The 18,632-nt window shown below is 47.2% G+C and overlaps 1 protein-coding gene across 2 annotated transcripts in view; it reads right to left on the minus strand.

Annotated features, from left to right (window-relative positions):
• LOC104144763 (acid-sensing ion channel 2) overlaps window positions 1–14,261 on the minus strand; it is a 549,773-nt gene extending 535,512 nt beyond the window's left edge. The window contains exon 1 of one of the 2 annotated variants that reach the window (XM_009675941.2): window positions 13,414–14,258. In XM_009675941.2, coding sequence (XP_009674236.1) covers window positions 13,414–13,977 — 564 coding nt within the window. In that variant the 5' untranslated portion in view covers window positions 13,978–14,258. Of the gene's footprint in view, window positions 1–13,413 lie in introns of both variants that reach the window. The other variant, XM_068919188.1, reaches the window with a different exon arrangement.
• Between the last annotated feature and the right edge of the window lie 4,371 nt (window positions 14,262–18,632).

Here is an 18,632-nt window from a genome sequence, read left to right on the forward strand (position 1 = left end):
CCCACCTTTTCTCTAAGGGATGGGGTGTGCGCAAGTGCTGCATAAACCTCCCAGCACAATGAGGCTCTAATCCCCAATAAGTCCTCTGTATAGTCCACATTGCATATACAGCACTCTCTTCCAAAGCTACGCTACAATTATAAATCAATACAAGTTTGAACAATATGGTGCTTAACAAGTCAGTCTGCAGCACCTGTACTCCCAGTAGAAACTATAATAACCCAGCAGGCTGATTCATGTGTATATAGGTAGAAATATGCATGTGGATATCTGGTTACCTACACAGTCAGCAGAGGAGAGCCTGTTCAGCAAGGATGCAGATGCTGGATTTTTTTTGCCTTTGTAACACATCCAGGGCTTTGTGCAAAAACACATCATGAACCCACTAAATCTCACCCATGTGATGCTAGGATGTGAAGCTGTGACTTTCATCTCTGAAGACTCTGGCCTCTGTGATTATTGTTGTAAATGCACGGGAGGAAACGAATGATTTACGTAATTTATGAGACGCAAAGCCACTACAAAACCAGTTGTTCTTGCAACAGCAGAATTAATGAAGCTTGTTTTCCTGAGGATGTGGGTATTTTGTTTTCTCCCTCTGCCCCAGGTCCCCTAGGACTCCCTACCAGGCAAAAACAGAATAAGCCAGAACTAGCTAACATCCACACCCCACTACTTTCACATGCACACGCACATACCTCTGAGGTTTTTCTCCATTTCCCACAGGTAATACAGCCCCACGCATGCCAACTTTCTTATCATTGTGCTGTCCGTACTCTCAGGGGCGTATAATCTGGCTTGTTATTGCCAGGCTGCTTTGGGAGAAAGTGGGGCACATTTGGTGGACAGCCGGTCACTGTAAAACAGAACGTATAATATCATTGTTGTCCCTTCGTTTTCCTCAGTGGATGTGAGTTTGGGTCTCTCTCAGGTACCAATTTTCATGAAACTTGCAGAAAACCTAGGTCTTTCAGACTTCTACAGCTCTTTCAAATTGAGTCAAAATTAGCCAATGCTTTTCCAAATCCTTGAAGGAAAGAGAGATGAAAGGCAATTGCTGAATCCTTCTATTATCAGGAAATAAGGCTAAAGATGAACTGTCTCCAGAAAGCTCAGAGGATGGTCTGTCAGAAGCCACCTTGCACTGAAACATGTCCTTTAAAAAACACACGTGCTCGTTTGAAAGCAGAGCGTGCTTGCTTCCTTCTTCAGAGAAAGCCATATAGGCACTTCAGATAGCTGAGATATGCCACATATAAGCACATAACTCAGAGCTCACCTTTACGAATAGTGTGATGCCATCTTTTGCCCCCCAAACTCATGTAAAATAGAGCCTGGGATGCACCTGACCTGCAGGTCACAAATTGCAAGCCCTCATGTAGAGGTGCCAAGTGGTGGAAAGTCCCACAGCTCCGGGTGACTCTTTCCATTGCTTAATTTACAACTAGTTGAAAATCAGAACATCCATTTAATGAGACATCCCACGGTTTTAAGATTTGGTTTTGCTCTGAGATTTTTTAAAAAATTAATTTAACGGAAAATAGAAATGCTTTGAGACAAAAGGCTTTCATTTCTCTCATGGGAAATCTCATCTCAATCAATGTAACTTTAAGAAAGCAATTTTTTGCATCCAGACAGCATTTGCTGATGGAAAGCTTTCAATGGAAATATTCAGACCAGTTCCAGGCTCCTCAGTCTTTGCTTCAAAAATCCATGCTTGCTTCTGATGCAAGTTTGTTTTCCTTCGAACCATCCTCATGGCACACCTTCTCTATGTCACAAACGTACTTTTCTCCCATTTCTGTCTCACCTTCCCTCTTCCCCTATTGCTCTTCCTTTTTCCTTTTTTTCCTCATTTAACCTGTTGCTTCAAACCATGCCGTGCACAATCCCTCCAGATATACCACACAGACTGAGAACAGGGAGCTGACAACCACGGCTCTACCTGACACAACATGTCAACAGACCCAGAGATGAAACACAAGTTTTTGAACACTAGCACAGCCAGCAGAGAAGCGATTTTTTAGAAACTTCTAATCCTATTTACATTGGTACCAAGGAGACTATTGTGCAGTTTTCTGGTATCATGCATAAACTCCATAGAAAAACCCTTTCCTTCCTCAGTCTATTTTCCCCTGGAGCGATGCACAGGCACAAAGACAGCATCGTAGGCCTGATCTCCACTAAGAGTCTTTTTCTACTACCAAGTGATAATGAGAAGAGAATTTTTTCCCGGGAAGGATGCAATCATGGGGGCTAATAGCCTGACCATGCTTACATTGAAGTCTTCAGTCAGGCAGTCTCCACTGGGATCCAATAAAAGTAGGATTGGCTTGTCAGCCTGGGACTTGCTTTCTCCCAAGGCTCTTCCTTAATGGCTGTCTGTACTGTTCCATCTTCACACGGACAGCATCCCTCTGCTGTCACGTTGTTTGTGTTCCTGTAATTACACGCACCCAGCAAAGGACTCATTCCAGGTAACGTAGAGTAGCAAACAGGATTCGTGCTAATTCAATTGCAATCTGTTGTCATTTGCTTTGCAGGAACAAATTAATTTGCTATTCATGTGGGTGTCACATGTATTCCACCATAATTTAGCATTAGGTAATGGCCACTTAAAGTGTTTTTGGAGCATCTATTAAAGGGATGGTGGCTGTGGGATTCGTTATCAGGGTGGAGTAGGAAAAATGCAGCGGTCAACCAACAGGTATGGGGCTTATGTCTGACACCAACTCTTTCTCTTCATGTGACAGTCACACCCTAGCCAGTCATGCTACTTAAGAAAACTAGCTCAGCTTTTTGCATAAAGATTGCTTTAGGTGGGGAAACTGTCTGAGAGGCAATAACAACTTTCACAAAACCTCCTTTAGTGGACAGACTTTGTTTCTTACCATTGAAAAAAGAAAGAATCCCCAAACCTGCAATGTTTCAAAGCAAAACATTAATACATCAGGATTATGTGACTGCTATAACCAGCCATCACGTCTTAGTGAAAGGGGAGACCATGTTCTGTTCTGGGGGTCGTATCCCAAGCAGTGTGTCCGAAGAAACATGGGAACATCTGAAACTGCAGTTCCCAACAGGCTTCACAGTAGCATTTCTGGTTTGTATTTTCACAGAAAAACAAAAACAAAAAACAAGACACTTTTGATGGCAAAAATTCTCTTCTATTCCTCAGCCAGGGCTCCCTCAAGTAAATCATCACTTTGCAGATGGCTTAGAATCCCATCCCCCAAAATGTAATGCTATCACCAGTTTGAGGTCAAACTGAAGCTTCTGTGATATCTGTGTTCAGCTGCCACAAGTCTCTCTAATAGCTGGAAAACTGCGGATGAGTTAATAGTACTACTAACACTGCTGTTTTGTGCATCATAGGCAAAGATGGATCGCACATGCTGCTCTTCCAAAATGTAGCAGCTGGCAGTGGAAGGAACACAGCCTCTCTAACGGATGTCTCTATATAGACCATCCGCTTTAGTGCCAGGGGGCAGTGGAGTGTGGTCTTGAAAGTTTAACTACTGAAGAGTTAAGTTTACATTAATTCCTCCCACTGGTCATTAGCTCTTCTGTGCAATCAGTTCAATGGATTTAGCCCTTTTTGGTCCTGCCTATGGCACACTACGGTTATGTTTGTCAAGTGGAATCCCTCAATGGCAGGCAGTTACACACTTTTCTCTGCTGTACTAGGGCTTCAGCTCATCGTTTTCTCCTTGAACTGGAGGCAGTAAGTCACTCTTCATGGTGACAGAGATTTAGACGCTTATCCTGCCCAAAGTACACGTAGTTAAGTCACAAGAGAGCATTTGCTTGGGTTTATTTAGTCTCATCTCCTTCCTCAAACATTCAGGTGAGCAAAGCATTTGAATTACTGTTACAGGATTCAGCCTTCTGGCTGAGGATCAGGAATCACGGTGAAGGCCCTGCATGACTGTCCTCCACTGTGCGAGCACAGGATTTCAGAGAGCTTGGAAAGAAGATCTGGATGAAATGTGAAACAAGAAATTGTCTAAATTGATTATTTTGCCTTTCTTCCTTCAGCAATGTCAAAACCTTTGAAAAGGCAAGCACTTTTCCAGTTCTTCTCATTTCATGCCCATCTTCATATTATATTCATTTATAAATCAAAGTCTTTAACATCAAGGAAACAGCTAAAATGCCATCCCACTGAAATTTTTGGCCTTCAACATGTTTTTCTGAGATATGGAATGAAAACAAACTTAGAAGTATTGGATTCCCTCAGGACAAATTTCATTTCCCAACAAACTTGCACTGGAAGTGAGATCTGAGCAAACTCATGACCGATTGAAAGAAAAAACCCATAGGCTTGTCATGAAGCTCACCCTGCTTGGGCAAAGCCTGGAATCACCTTCTCATGAACAGGTCAAACTAATCTGGGCTCAGATCAAGGAAGTGCCAGGCGAGTAGATTGAATTTGTCTTGCTCTTTGTCACTTCTGATTTTATTTCCAAATTCCCAACTCTGGGAACCAGTGCAACAGAGGAAGAAAAAAGTATCAGCAAAGAACTAGTTCATCTGACAAGAGCAAGCAGCTGAGCAACTTCTATTGTATTTTAAAACACCTGGACGGTCCAGGTTCCCTCTGTGACTGGTTCCCCTCTGGAAATCTAACCGAGTACAGATTAAATCTCCTTTCATCTATTTCACTGTGAACAAATGTACGTACATTTTCCATTACCGGTCACTTCTTCACTTCACAGCTCCCTGACTTAACACACAGGGTAAATCCTTTATTCAACAACAACAAATGCTCAGAACAATTCAGCATTTCTTCACATAATGGAATGTGCTTCAGTTCTAAATATTCACAGTTGGGTGGAAATTGTTTCTTGACAGGCCCTGAGCGTAGAGGTGTCAATCTGTTTAAATGACTCATAGTCTCTTTTTACCTCCAAGGGGCACTTTTTCTTTCTGGTACTGGTCTCATAGACTAATCCATGGCAGATGGACATAGACATGTCCACCTCATTTAGCTGTGTTTTCCATCTTAGCTTGTTGAGTTTGTGGTCCCTAAGAGGTTTCCCCACAACTATTTGCAGGTCCAGAAACCTCAAAGAGCTTTTAGAAGACCATTCAGGTTATGCTCATCCCTAAATAAAGGATACATGTTTAAGCATTTACAGGTTTTTTTCATCTGTTCTTTGTTTCAGAAGTTTTTTTTTTTAGTTAACCTCTTAGCAGATGCAGGTGGCAAAATTTCTGTGGACTTTGGCAACCTGCAAATATAGCCACAGTTCATGTTTTCTACCATCTGGAAGCAAAGGGAGTACCTACATTTTCCTTCCCACCCCGCTCTCTGAGAGCCGTGCTAGTCATGTAGGGAAGAAGCAGCTTCTCATGGATATGTTTTTCCAAAGGACTTTTCCTACAGATAGCCACATGACAGGAAGGCCCTTCACAAGGAGGTTTCACATCGAGCATGCTGAATTTGCGATCAGGATGACTCATTCAGAGACGCCAACAAAAGGAAAAGGATCTGGCGTGAATCAGTCAGCACTGCCACTGGCATCTGGCTCTGCTTGGCGCAGGGGCTGTTACTCATGCCTCTCTCCTCAGATCACCGCATGCCTTGGAGGCACAGGGGCAGCCGGCAAGGAGGACAGAAGATGTTGTCCTCTTAGGTCACCAGAGTTAGACTCTGTGCTTTGTATCTGATGCAAACCACTCTGAATTTATCAGTCCTAAAAGAAGGATGATCAAAAATGGGCCAAATGCTTGCTATTTCTTGCTATATAAACTTGGTACAGCCATGACAACAACATATCTACCTGACACACTGTTAGGGCCCTCCTTATCACGATGTCTAGCAATTTATTCCCTTTTAGCACATCCATCCGTACACCACCTGCCTTTGAGACAGGGTAGTTGCGGTGTGTCTTAGAGAGAAGGAATTCAGAAATAGTCCCACAGGCCTTCCAGAGCATGATTCCTGCTGCTGTCAGTATCTGCTGCCTTTAGGCTTTTGAGTCTAATTGTTCAAAGGTACCTGAGGAACCAGGCAAAGCAAGGATTCGAACCATGGTCTTCTGTGCCTCAGCCCAGCACCCTGACCATGCTTCCCCCATGAGAGACAAATAATGCATAATTCTGCTGAGCTGGTCAAGGGAAGTCTGGCTGGCACACCAGGTATACATTATTTTAACAAATGCTTTTGCAAAGGTGTAGGCGGCACTCGCCACGCAGAGCTCACAGACACTAGGCTCTGCCAGAGGAGCCTTAGATGCCTCAGATGACCTCGCTGTCCCTGCTGCTGTGCAGCCGGCTGCACTCCTTAGAAGCTGTGAGGCACATTTTCTCAGTCAAGAGGAGCCGAATACGCATTTGAGGGTTTTTTTCTGGGAATCTCAGATGTCTCCTTTCAAAGCAAACAAGGATGGTTCCAGGAGATGGAAAAAGAGAGGGGCTCACTCAGAGAAACAAAGACAGCTTCATTAAGGAATCAGAGGCTTGATGCAGAGGCTTGATGCAGAGACAGCGATCAACTGCAGTGTTTTTTAGGGCAATCTTCTTCAGAAATGTGAACTCGAACTTATATGCAAGGAAATGGAAGCTCACAGAGGGGGAAGTAACTACCTTCCAAAATTGCCTCTCCTTCCTGATGCTCTCGATGACGTCTGAGGGTGAGCTGAGCTTAAAAAAATGGGACACCCAACAAACAGCAAATGGGCACAAAAACAAGCAGGAATGCATCTAGTTTTTATTATAGGACGATAGAATAAATCAGGCTGGAAGATACCTCAAGAGGTCCATCTCGGCCAACACTGAAATCAGACCCTTTTTTTCCCTTAATCAAGTGAGAACTTCTCCTGTGTCAGTTTATGACCACTGTTTTTGGTTTGTGACTATTGCATTCCACAGAGATCGTGGAAACTGAACCACGGCGGTCAGGTCATTGAGAGGAACGTTTAGAGTAAACTCAGACAATGTTTTCACAGCAGCAGTCACATCATGTTTTTCAAATGTAACGCCATCGCACTTGGTCAGATAAGCAGAAAGATTCTGTGAACAGGAGCATCTGGAAGATTATTTATTATTTGTCATGAAGTCTCCAAGAGGAACTTGCATAAGGTGTTTGGAAGAAGGTCAGGGCAAACTATCTAGTTCCTTTTTGCCTCTCCATAAAGAAACCACACCAGGATTTTTTATATGTTCCTGGTCTTTCCTGGCCTTCACTTACAATTTCTGGCATGACTAGATTTAAGTTCACTTCATATAGAAGGAGCACAAATACATTTGAATGCTTTCTGTGATCTTACCCTTCCTCCACTGCAGATAGCTAGCTATTCCCCGGAGGCCTCAGTCCAAGACCAGCTGCCAGGGAGACCCTGTGAGATGAAGTCTGTTAGTCACAGAGAGCCACAGGCTAAGCAGACGATAGGACATGGTGGCTGAAAGATATTTATCATCCTTGTTCTATAGTTTTCACAACCCTGCCTCTTCACAGCTTTCCAACACCTTTGTTCTCACCGTTTCTGGGAGAAAGGCAAGGGCAATTTCTCCCCGTTTGTCATGTAGGACAGCTGAGGTGTAGGAAGCTGGACTTAGAGATATTTCCAACACACAGAGAATCCTCATGTAATTTCCAAAAAATGTCTATAAAAACTCTGCAGCCCTCACAAACAGATTCTCTGTCCTTGCAACTCTAATGACATCTTTCTTGCCCAGGTTTTCTTCCTCGTCTGAGAGCATCAGTCTCTACCCACTCTGAAGGCTGGTGTTTGTATTTTGCTTAAGCTCCGGGTGCCATTTTGAGTGTGAATTTTGAGTGTGGCAGGTGCGGTATGAACGGGAAGCAGAGGAGCTTTCTCTCAGCAGCCTGATGAATAATTGTGGTGAAGGGGAATCACTTAAAAGATAAGAGCAATTCTTTCTCTCCCTCAAACTAAGTGGCTGGGTACACAAGTGTAAACCAAGGCCATAAGCAAGGGAAGGCTGAGCTCACAGCTGGCTCTTACACAGAGAATTACTTTGACTTTCCTCCTCCAGGGCCCTCACTGTATCTCATCACCCTTTGCACTCACAGCCCTCTGATCTCCAGCTGTATCTGATACTTCAGCTGTGCTCATTTCTGAAGCATCTCAAATCTTTAGATTATTTCCCATCTCAAACGGCTAGTGAGGGAGGGAAGTGTGCCCATTCAAGAAACAGCTCAATCTGGGACAAAACACAGGCCTTTTTAAAGAAAAACAGGGAAGAGTTTATTGCTGTGTTGGTCAGATCTTGAGTCAGACCAATACCTCAGACACGGTTCACACACATCCCAAGTAAATGACCTACAGCCACACTTCTGAATTGCCTCTCCTGTGGGAGTCATTTCATCCAGTGTAAATACTTTCAATAATAAAGGACTCAAATTTGTGTTTGCCATAAAAAGACCTTGCTGATGTTCTATGGCCTTCTCTTCTTTTGATTTTAACCCCAAAATCCATTCCAGACCCAAGAAGCTTTTTTAATGAACAGATGTTCATCACAACTGGCATCCTCTCATGAAAATTCTCGATGAATTTTAAAGCATTATCCTACTACCATGTAATAAGCAAAGGAAATACAAACCCAATCATTTTACAGCTATATGTCCGAGAGACAGAGAAACGTAGTCAAGGCAAACCTTGGGCAGAATAAGGGTCTGAATTTCTCAAGGACATGGTTAACACATCAACCAGATATCTGTGACAGGTGCAATCCACATCCCTCTAGACACTCAGCTGAGGCACCTCCAACAGGAATGTCTAACCCTGCACTCCCTCCTTCGCCTATGCAACAAAATTCAGTGATGTGTACAAACTCAGGACTGAGAAAGCTGCATAAAGATTTGCTCTTTGCTCTAGATGCGAAACTCCTCTATTCGCGCGAAAGATAAGACAAAATCCTGGATCTGGTTACGACATCTCTAACAGATTCTGAGGCAAACTTTGCAAAATAGCCACAGTTTACAGAAAGAAAAAATATAAAAGAGGTAATGCTTGTCCGAATGAAGGACCCACCATTCTCAAGTTTTTTTCTTGAGGAAACTGGAAGTTGTGTTATAGGAGATGAGAATGGATTAATCAGACTAAAAAGCAAAAGCTATTTACTAAATACTGCGCTCATAGACACTAGAGAGAACAGGAGAAAAAAATGCATAAGGAAAGACAGATTGACAGATACTTATGTCTCAGAATAGAAGTATTTACATGAGGCGCCCTCCATTATGTGGACACTGTCTACCGGTAAGAATGCGTGTTGAAAATGAATGAGTTATACCCTTAGATTGTCATGGCCACTGAAAATGAATAGACATCCAGCAACAAAGGCATGGCAGACACAAGCTAAGTTGTTGTGTTACCACTGAAATGAATTGGATGTGCGAGGAAGCACACACACACATTCCATTTAGCAAATGACATGACCAGCAAAACGCACTCGCACATCAAAATGCACCCTGCTGCCGTCATCTTGAAAATACCCAGCACGGCTTGGCCACCGGGCTAAAGTCCTCAGCAAGGTGGCACTGAGATATCCCGTTCCCCCTGCTGCTCATGATCTCCATCACTCAGGTTATCCCCTTAGTTGTTCCTCCTTTTGCCCCATGAGGCCAAAGAGCTTTGATAGACTTGTCTCCCCTGTTACTGCACACATTTGCTGTGCTACACACAAAAATCCCCCGCAAAACTCCCTTAGCCATCGCTTCGTTCATCCCACACTGGAACAACAAAGGGCCGCGAGCCCAGACAACTCTCCACACCCGTGCAGATTCCTGGGAAATCGCAGCTGTGTGTGTGGGGCTGACAAGCCACTGCTTCTCCACGCTCAACGTCAGCAGCAGAATGAGAGGATCTTAATGTCACAAAGCTGCTTGAGCAGCGTGAGCACAGCTCCTCTAGAAAAATGCCATCTCTGAGGTCATTTTTCAACTGAGACCTCCTGGAAGGAGCAATGCACACAAAAAAGGAGGGGATTTCCTTGGCTGTCGCTGCTATCAGGATCCCCTACTCGAAATACTCTAAAGGAATGGGTTTGCTAAAGTGTATTCTGCCAATTTTCTGTTCTTTATTGCTTTGTCTACAGCGGAGGTCTGCATTATCTGCTCTGCTGTTCAATGCATTGCAATGCCAGCTTAGGAATCAGCACATGCTCTGCTAAGTCCTTGCTATTCCCTTTGGATGGCTCTTTGCAGAAGTGCTTAGGGGACTCACTCCTCTAAGCAGACCATAATATGGGCAACCATTATCTGAGATGTTACCCCGAAGAGAAGGAACAGAGAGTGTAAGGAAAGCACAGCTCAAATCCTGTTAATAAATCAGTGACAGAGAAATGAAGAGGGGAAGTGGAGGAGGAAGGAGGGTAAAGTCATGTTTTTCAATGTGCCAGGAGACTGCCATTCCAGCTCCCACTTTCCCACACAGCACAAACAGGGTGTGCTTTGTTACAGCTCTGTGCAGGGGACACACTGCACACAGCACACACATACACACCATGAGTGACAACTAACCAGCTGGCAATACTACGCCAAGTTCTTCCATAATACTTTGTTGGAGAGTTAAGTGTTTGAATGCAGCTTCTTACTGCAACGCTCTTGCCTTTTCTCCTCCCAGATGCATGAATCTGGGGAGTATAAAAAGAGAGCTGGAGTCCTTCAGCATGATGACATATTACAAAACTTCTGAGATTTACCTCATAGTTCCTAATAGGATGGTAAAGAAATCAGACTTCGGTGATGGTACTTCTTCCCTTTGCCAACTAGTAATGCAGTGGAACAGAAGGATGGGATGTCACACAGCCTGTATGCAAAATTGCAACAGGTCCTTGATGATTAAATGCAAAATTCATCCAGAACTTGAGGTTCTAATTCAACATAGAGGCATTTACGTTACTGTTCAAAGGCATTTACATCATGCTCCCTGTGGAAAGACCTCCTCAGCTTTCAAATAGACATTTTTTGCTGCCTACTGTCTCTTAGCGGTAAAGTCCGGAGGGAGAGCAGGGTTGTTGAGTTGCTTTTGAGTACTACTCCCTGGATTTCACTAACCTGAGGGAATGCCTGCAGTCTGTAAGACTGAAACGCCTACGTGTGCCTCAAATGACTGTCTTAGGCATAGAAAGCAAGACTATGAAGCCATTGTGCTCTGGATCATCTAGGAACTGCTTGGCAGAATGGATTGCAGTATTTCACTGCATTTCAGATATATCAGCGCTGAAAGAGGATCAGGAAGTCCCTTCTGGAAACACTCCAACAGACTGTAGCTCACCGCAAAGAACCTCCAAGCCTTGTTTCTGAAACACTGGAGCACTTTTACAAGGACAAGCCTTTTCAGGCCATAGTACCCTATCCTTTTCTAGCTGGCCCTAACCTGATTTAGCAGAGCGAGGATTTATTAGGCAGCCTGAGAAAGTTTTGTCTTTATGGAAACTAGTGTTCCCCATGGCAAAATCATTGTGTCAGAATTCAGCTATCAACAACTACACGGCCAGGGAAACTACACTCCACCGTGTCCCAGGGAGGCTGCCAAGAGCTCCCGTCTCAGCTGAAAACAAGACCTGTTTTTTAAGTTATGCAGATGTTTTGAACGTGCTGCTAGCTTGCTGGCTTTGAGGCTTTTGCCGTTGGCGGATATCTGTTGCATTGTACAAGACTGAGAAAACTGCAGACAGATCTCCTTCCTCTCCCCACTCTCTTACTATGGTGAGGGGAGGATCCATCCATCCTGTTGGGATCTATCCTCCTCATTCCCCCAACTCTTCTGTCACCTGGACTCTCGCATCTGTGTCTCCTTTTCTATCCCATTCTCCAGGTTTAGTCATGCGTGGCTGTTCTTTGGCAACCTCTTCTCCTCCCTTAATGTCTTTTTTGATACCTTCCTGTAACTTGGGTGACTCAAGTTTTTCTCAGATCTGCCCAAGGAGCAGAAGCAAAGGAGAAGTCTGCCTGGATGGGCAGGATAGGTAGGGTGTCAGGGGCATGCACAGACAATAACTGAGATGTAAAATGAAATGTTTCTGCTCCAATCTTTAAAGAGAGCACAGTCCATGCAATGGCAATGACTCTGTGGTATGAGTCAGTTGGACTTATAAGCGGGAGATCCAGAAGCAGCAGAGACACACAATATTCCCTCCTCCTAGAGACAGACAAAAATCCTGGCAACAAACTAGAGCATCGTGAAAGCTGCTGTGGCACCTATCTCTTTGCCAAACAGTGAGCAGTGAAAAGAACAAGCAGCGCTGGTCCCAGAGAAACACTCGGACTGAAAGCTGTTACCGTTACTGACTCCTGGATTACCAAATCCCCCAACCTGCTGAATCAGTGAAAAGGGACTGGCCAGCACAGCCTGAGAATAAAGTACAAGCTTAGCCCAGACCCCAGCACACACTGACAGCTCTGCCAAGACAGGAGTCAAACCACACACTCGGGGAGAGTAGACTCCTCTGATCCTTCCCCCTTCTCCAGTCCTTCCCCAGCACGGCACCGTCACCTCCCAGCCGGCAGCGCACGAGGACTTGGCACCCCTCCTCCCCTCTGCCACCCTGCTCCCAGCATTGCAGTCTGCAGGTGTCATTGCTTCTTCCAGGCAACCTACTTTTCATTTTTATTTTAAGCTGATACTTTTTGCCAGCCAAACCGCACAGGCCAGCCTGTGCTGCCATCAGGGTGTCATCCAGAATCCGCACACCGAGCAGTGCTTGCTTCCCTCAGGACCTCCAGCTCCCCGGCTCGCTCCACCTCCCTGCCAGTCTGAGAGCAGGCTGGGATAAGATCAGAGCCTGTTTTCTTTTCTTCTTTTCCCTCACTCTAACACAGCACCAGGAAGGGACCAAGCTGTTGCCCACATTGCACAGCAGACTAGGATTTATGACCGCAAAGAACAAGCAGAAATATTTCCCTTCCAGTTAGATCATAAGCCACAATTTCAGCAAGGCTACAAGCACCCAGGGAAATACCACTGAATAATGGACAGAGCTCATTTCATCCCCAGAACATCTGCCTTTCTCACTGGCCTCTATCCAGTCCTCTCTTTGGCTGGCTAACATTCACTGACCACAGCAAGAGACCCTCACTCCCCCTCCTTTGCTCAGCACTTCAGCAGGACCCATCTGACACCCTGGTCTGACATCAAACAGCCTCCTAAGAAGCATGGGCCTGTCTGACAAAGGGCTGCTCCTGCCTGCAAGCCCACTGCAGGGCTGGCTCCCAGCTGTGGCTGTGGAGCAGCACATAAAGGACTCCAGCAAACAAACTTCAGCTCAACAGGCTGCTTCCTCCTTCTCTGCCATGCCAGAGCCTAGCAGACACCATTTACTCATCACACCTTGACCATGCAGGTTGGCCAGTGACCTCCAATGCTGCCTTGGTCCTGCAACACCACTGCTGTCTGCACACCCAGAGAAGAGAACAGGAGCAAGATGTCTGCTTATACTCACAGTTTTGAAGTCCTCATGGCTACACTCTTGGCCTTTGAATTTGCAGTACAGCATCATATCCTTCAGGTCGTGGCCAACTCTCGCCAGGAACTCCTGCATGTTGAAAACTTTCGGTTTATATTGCTTAAAGTTGGCCTTTTCCTGGAGAACGGCTAAGACAGTCGGGTCAGCCAGGTGGGGGTTGGGGATCTGCAAGTTGACGTCAAGCAAAGCCAGGAGCTCTCCAGCATGGTACAGGTCATTGGTGGTGAGCCGGGAGAAGCGAAACTCGTTGAGGTTGCAGATGGTGACAGCAGGGAAGACCAGGCTGTTTGCGACTACCTCATCCACTTTGGTCACGTGCTGGTAGGAGAAGTAGAAAGCCACCCGGTCTGAGCTCTCCACCAGGAGGAGACCCAGCGAGCCCACGAATGCCAAGGTCCACAGCAGGCGCCGGATGGTCACTGGCCCATAGACGAAGACGTGACGGATCCCGTGGAGCGTGGAGGTGTTGGCAAAAATCTGGATGCTGGAAGGCTGCAGGCTCCCCATGCTGCCCTCACTGGTGCTGTCCTTCAGATCCATGAGGGATAGTTGGTTAAAACCTGGCACTGCCTTTTGGGACCTGGCACTGCTTTTTGAGTCGCAAGACCCAAAAGAACTGGGGTCCAGATCTCTCCCCTTCCCTCCCTTCCCCTCTTGAAAGTAATTAAACCGTTACAGGGGAGGGAGAGAGAAGGAGAGTCTCAGGCTAGCTGCTGCGAGTTTATCCTACAAGCTCAGCAGTAGCTTCGCAGGGGTAAATATTTATATAAAATCCATTCAAACTCTAGCTCTTGATTTCCTCGGCGCGATAAGAAGGGCTGGTTTTATTTAGGGAGACACCAAGGTGATGTGGAAGAGATGTGGGTGGGAAGCAAAAGCTGAGCCAATGGAAATAAAGTCCTCCCCCTACACACACACACACACACACACATGCACACACACACGCGCGCTGAGCAGAGATGAGATTAAGAGAGAGAGAGCTTAAAACAAGTGGAGGAAGCTTGCAGCCTGTTAACTAATGCATAAAGTGCAAGGATGCCACTTCCCTGAGCTGATGTATTGCAGAGCAGCGGAGCTTTCAGATTGACTGCCTGAATTTTCTTTTGCTCTGATGCTGTGAGCAGCTGGATTCAGACATTTCTCCCTCTTCGTACCCCTCCGTGCCCCTCCATTTTTGGCCAGGGCTCCAAAAAATGCCACCAGAAAAATGCACTCCGAGCTGCCAGTGTTGTTTCCAACGGCTTCTTTCAGAGAAAGCTGGATAGCTAATTTAGAAGGAGAATGCCAGAGAAGTAAGAGAGGAAAAGGGGGAGGGAATGGGAAAGGATAAAAAAAAAAGAGAGAGAAGAGGAAAAAAATTGCTGCTTAGCTCCATGCGCACACGCACAGAGCTGGAGACTGGCTAGGTAGAAAGCAATAGCATGAAGCTGCTTCTGTGCCGCGCAGCAGCTCAGAGGCAGCAAGATCAGAAAGGGCAGGACTCAGAGGAGAGAGGGAGAGCAGGGAGGGGGGCTACACCACCTCTCAGTTGTTTTCTCTCTCGGTCTAGGAGCTTCCCTCTACTTCAGGACTCTCGAGGCTGATAGCTGTGAGTCATGCATTGATCTGCTGCGGCTGGTCCTCCCTGCCTGAGCACCTGGGCTTCCCAGCGCCCCACAGCAGAGGCGAGAAACTGTGGGGAGGGCAGGGAGAGGGGGCTGCTCCCTGGAGGCACCCTGCTTCATGCTGGGGATGGGGAGCTGGGAGAGAGCCGAGCCACGTCGGGAGCAGAGTGAGGGCTCTGACAAGCAACTCTTGTAGCCTCTAGGCTTGCCCTATGGGTGACTCAAAAGCCTTTGAGCCAGCAGGTTCTTCAGATGTTTTGTTTGCCTCTGAAAGACAACTGTAATGGATTTGTCTGTGGGAGATGCTCCCAGATGTGAGCTCAACTAGGAGGTTTGGAAGGAGGAGGTGGGGAGCAAGGGGCAATTGCAGAAGGTTTCCTACCCAACAGATACTGCAAAATCCCCTGATGAGGTCTCCATACATGACAGCATCCTTACTGCAAGCTGCAGGAGATGGGAATCTGTGTTGTGCAGTCCTGAGACAACAAGCTGTCTGGGTTTGAGTAGGGTCTGGGAGTAACTGCCTTCTGCATTCTCTCTGTGCCTGTTATTATTATTGCCTCCTTTTGCTCTGATCTTGAAGGTAAAAGCAGCTTCTGTCTTTGTACACTTAGTACAATGGTAGCTGGCGGGGCAGTCCTAGGGGCCATAGTAGCACCCATCAGGCAACTTTCACAGCTTGGATGAGGCCAGAGGGCCAAAGCACAGATAAAGGCAGTGGGATGCCCAGCTCCCCTCCGCACCACGGCTCTCAGCCACCGAGGAAATCCTGCCTTCAGTTATCGCAAGGTCAGTCCTAAAGATTATCAGGGACAGCATTAGCAAAGTGTGCCTGGTTTTCTCTGCGCTTGACACAAAGTCGCACTTCTTCCCAAAGCCACAAGCGGACAGAGGTGCCCCAGTTCTCCAGGCCCATCCTCACCTTCCAGCAAGAAGCATTCACAGAGAAGATGAGCTGAAATCTGCATTCCTTGAAGGCAGGGGGAAGCAGCTGTACGTGGCCTCAGGAATGGGTCTGCCAACTACGTTTGCTCTCTGCTCCTGCTTCTCCTTGACTCACGCAGCTCCTCTGCCAACACAAGCGATGGTGTGCAGTCAGAAGGCAAGCTGTTCCGACAGGCTTTCCTGGACCACAGACTAGCTGGCATGGCCCTGTGTCACTCTATTCTCCCCCCTCCCTGTGCTTTTCACCCTTTTCACACCATCAATGAGGCAGTTCCTGCTTTTGCTGTCTCAGAAACAGTATTTGCTCCTGGCAGCTGAAGGCAAGCTCAGTGGTGGCATCTTCCAGCATGCAATGTCCTATGGGAGTGTCTCTCAGTCTGAGCTACTCATCCCAGCACTGCTATGTAGCACATTATTATCTCCATTTTACACTAGGGAAACTGAGGCAGAAAGTGACTAAAAGACTTGCCTGCAGTCACCTAGAAAGCTTACACTGTAATGATGACTTGAATTTCCCAGGAGGTCTTTCAGAGCACCAGGTTGCTGGTCCCTCCTCCCGCACCTCTGCTCCTTGCTGAACGCCAAGATGTAGATATAAGCCCAATTATGGATAAACAGGGCTGTTCCCCTTCTTTTTTTAAGCAGAAATTTAGCCTTCTTTAGGAAGGTCAGGCGTTATACACCTTCTGCATCTTTCTGTAGCGGGTGCTCCAGAAAGTGAAGAGATGAGATAGTCTAAGCAAGCACCCAAAGAAGGGTCCTCTGCTCTGGCAAAGCCTCCTCGCCACTAACTCTACCACAGTCTGAGCACACGCCGTTGTACGGAGGTCTTTGTGAAGCAGGGCTGCTTCATGAGCACGCTCAGGGCCCATAAGCTAGTAGCAGTGGCTTGTCATAGGGGATGACCACTTTGTCACATGCTTTCCAGAAAGGATGGAGAAGGCAGTACAGAGCAGACCCAAGCAACACGTGACCCAGAATTACAAAAGCTCGGGGCAGAGTGACCGAAGCACCCTCATTCCTGGGCTGCAGACCTCGCTGCCTGGTCTCCCCTTGCCCTCACCGTCTCCCTAGGGCAGGGAGGAAAGCATTCCCCCTCTGTAATATTTTCTGGCAAGAACAGACTTCCTTCCCCGCCCGCCACTAAGCCGTCTGCAAATCTCTTTCCTCTCCCACTGTCTGGGTTATTGGCCTGATGCGCTAATGCTTTCATTTATTCACCACGCGCGCTGCCTTTACAATCCTGTTTTCTGTAATTCATACCATATACCATCTGCTGCCTTTTATTATTTAACTGTGTAAAGAGCTTTGGGTACAGTCTGCAAGAAAAAGTGTCATACTCAGCAGTGTTTCATGGCCCCGGTGCAGGCTTGCTGAGCTCTTCTGTGCTGCTCATGGGCTCAGTTAGTGACCTGGGCAGTTTGTCCGTATTTACCCAATGCCATAACCCCAAAGAGAAGTGGTCGGGGCCCGTGTGGGCTGGGGATGAATCAGTGGGATGGGCGCTCTCCAGTGAGCACCCCACAGGCAGCCTGCGGACTCAGTGTCAGGTTGTGCGTGGGTGTTGGCGTTGGCCAGGGTGTCCCCAGAGCCTGAGAGAGAAGCCCGGGTCATGCCTGGGGCTTCACTTGTGGGTGACACAGGCAAGGATGGGGGGAGACAGATATTAAGGAGCATTCTTACCTCTCGCAGGCCACGTAAACAGCCTTTCTGCATGCACGCATGCATACATCATTACAGTGAGGGAGGGGAGGCAATGGCCTGGCCGACTTCCCATGAAATCCTCTAGGTTTGCAGAGCCCAGCCAAGGAGACCTGAGCTCCCTGTTACTACCCTCAGTGACAGCTTGGGAAAGGGCAGTGCCTCCATATGGGTCAAAGGAGCTGGAAGAAAGCAGCTTTGGTGGCTCATGATTCAGGGCCTGACCTTGCAGCCTCCCCACTGTGCTCCTTTGGCCACATGATGTTCAGACACCTCGCAGTAGCTGAGTGAGGACCCCGAGTATCGTGCACGAACCTCTTTCCTTCAGTTCTCTGTTGGAAACAAAGGCAGGGTGCACCAGGTAAGCACCTTGCAGTAAATCTTGATGGAGCTTGGAAAACTGGTGAGAGCGTCCTGGGTGAGGCGAGCAGAGACAGCAGGGGTGGCCTCCAGGGTGCTCCAGGATGTGGCCCTAAGACCCAGACAGTGTGAAAGGCACAGTTGGCCCCACTGTCACAGCTGGTCCTGCAGCCCCCTGCTGAGGAGCCAGGCAGGGCCAGAAGACATGTGCCTCCTAAAAGCCCCTTTTTCTTCCCCTTATAGACTGGAGAAGCCAGTGATGGAGTGATGGAGAGGGAAGCAGCAGGGCCAGGGGTGGCTGAGGGACTCAGGCAGCAGAACCTCATCCCTCTCTCATCGCACAGCCTGCGCCTGCCCTCTTGTGTCTCAAGCACATGCTACAATGCTCAGGTTGACGGCTTCCAGCTATAAAACCCAAGGGAAACGGCTTTATTTGGGTTAGGAGAGGAAGACTCAGAGAGGCGTCCCCCAACCTGTGTGAGCCCCTCTGCTGCCACAGCTCCACCTGAGCCGTCAGCCCAGGGCCACTCCCCAAAAGCAGACCCTGGATGGGTGGTTTGCACCAGAGGAGGCAGGGCTGGCGTT

This window comes from Struthio camelus, chromosome 25, assembly GCF_040807025.1.
Source record: "Struthio camelus isolate bStrCam1 chromosome 25, bStrCam1.hap1, whole genome shotgun sequence".
Classification (NCBI taxonomy): Eukaryota; Metazoa; Chordata; class Aves; order Struthioniformes; family Struthionidae; genus Struthio; species Struthio camelus.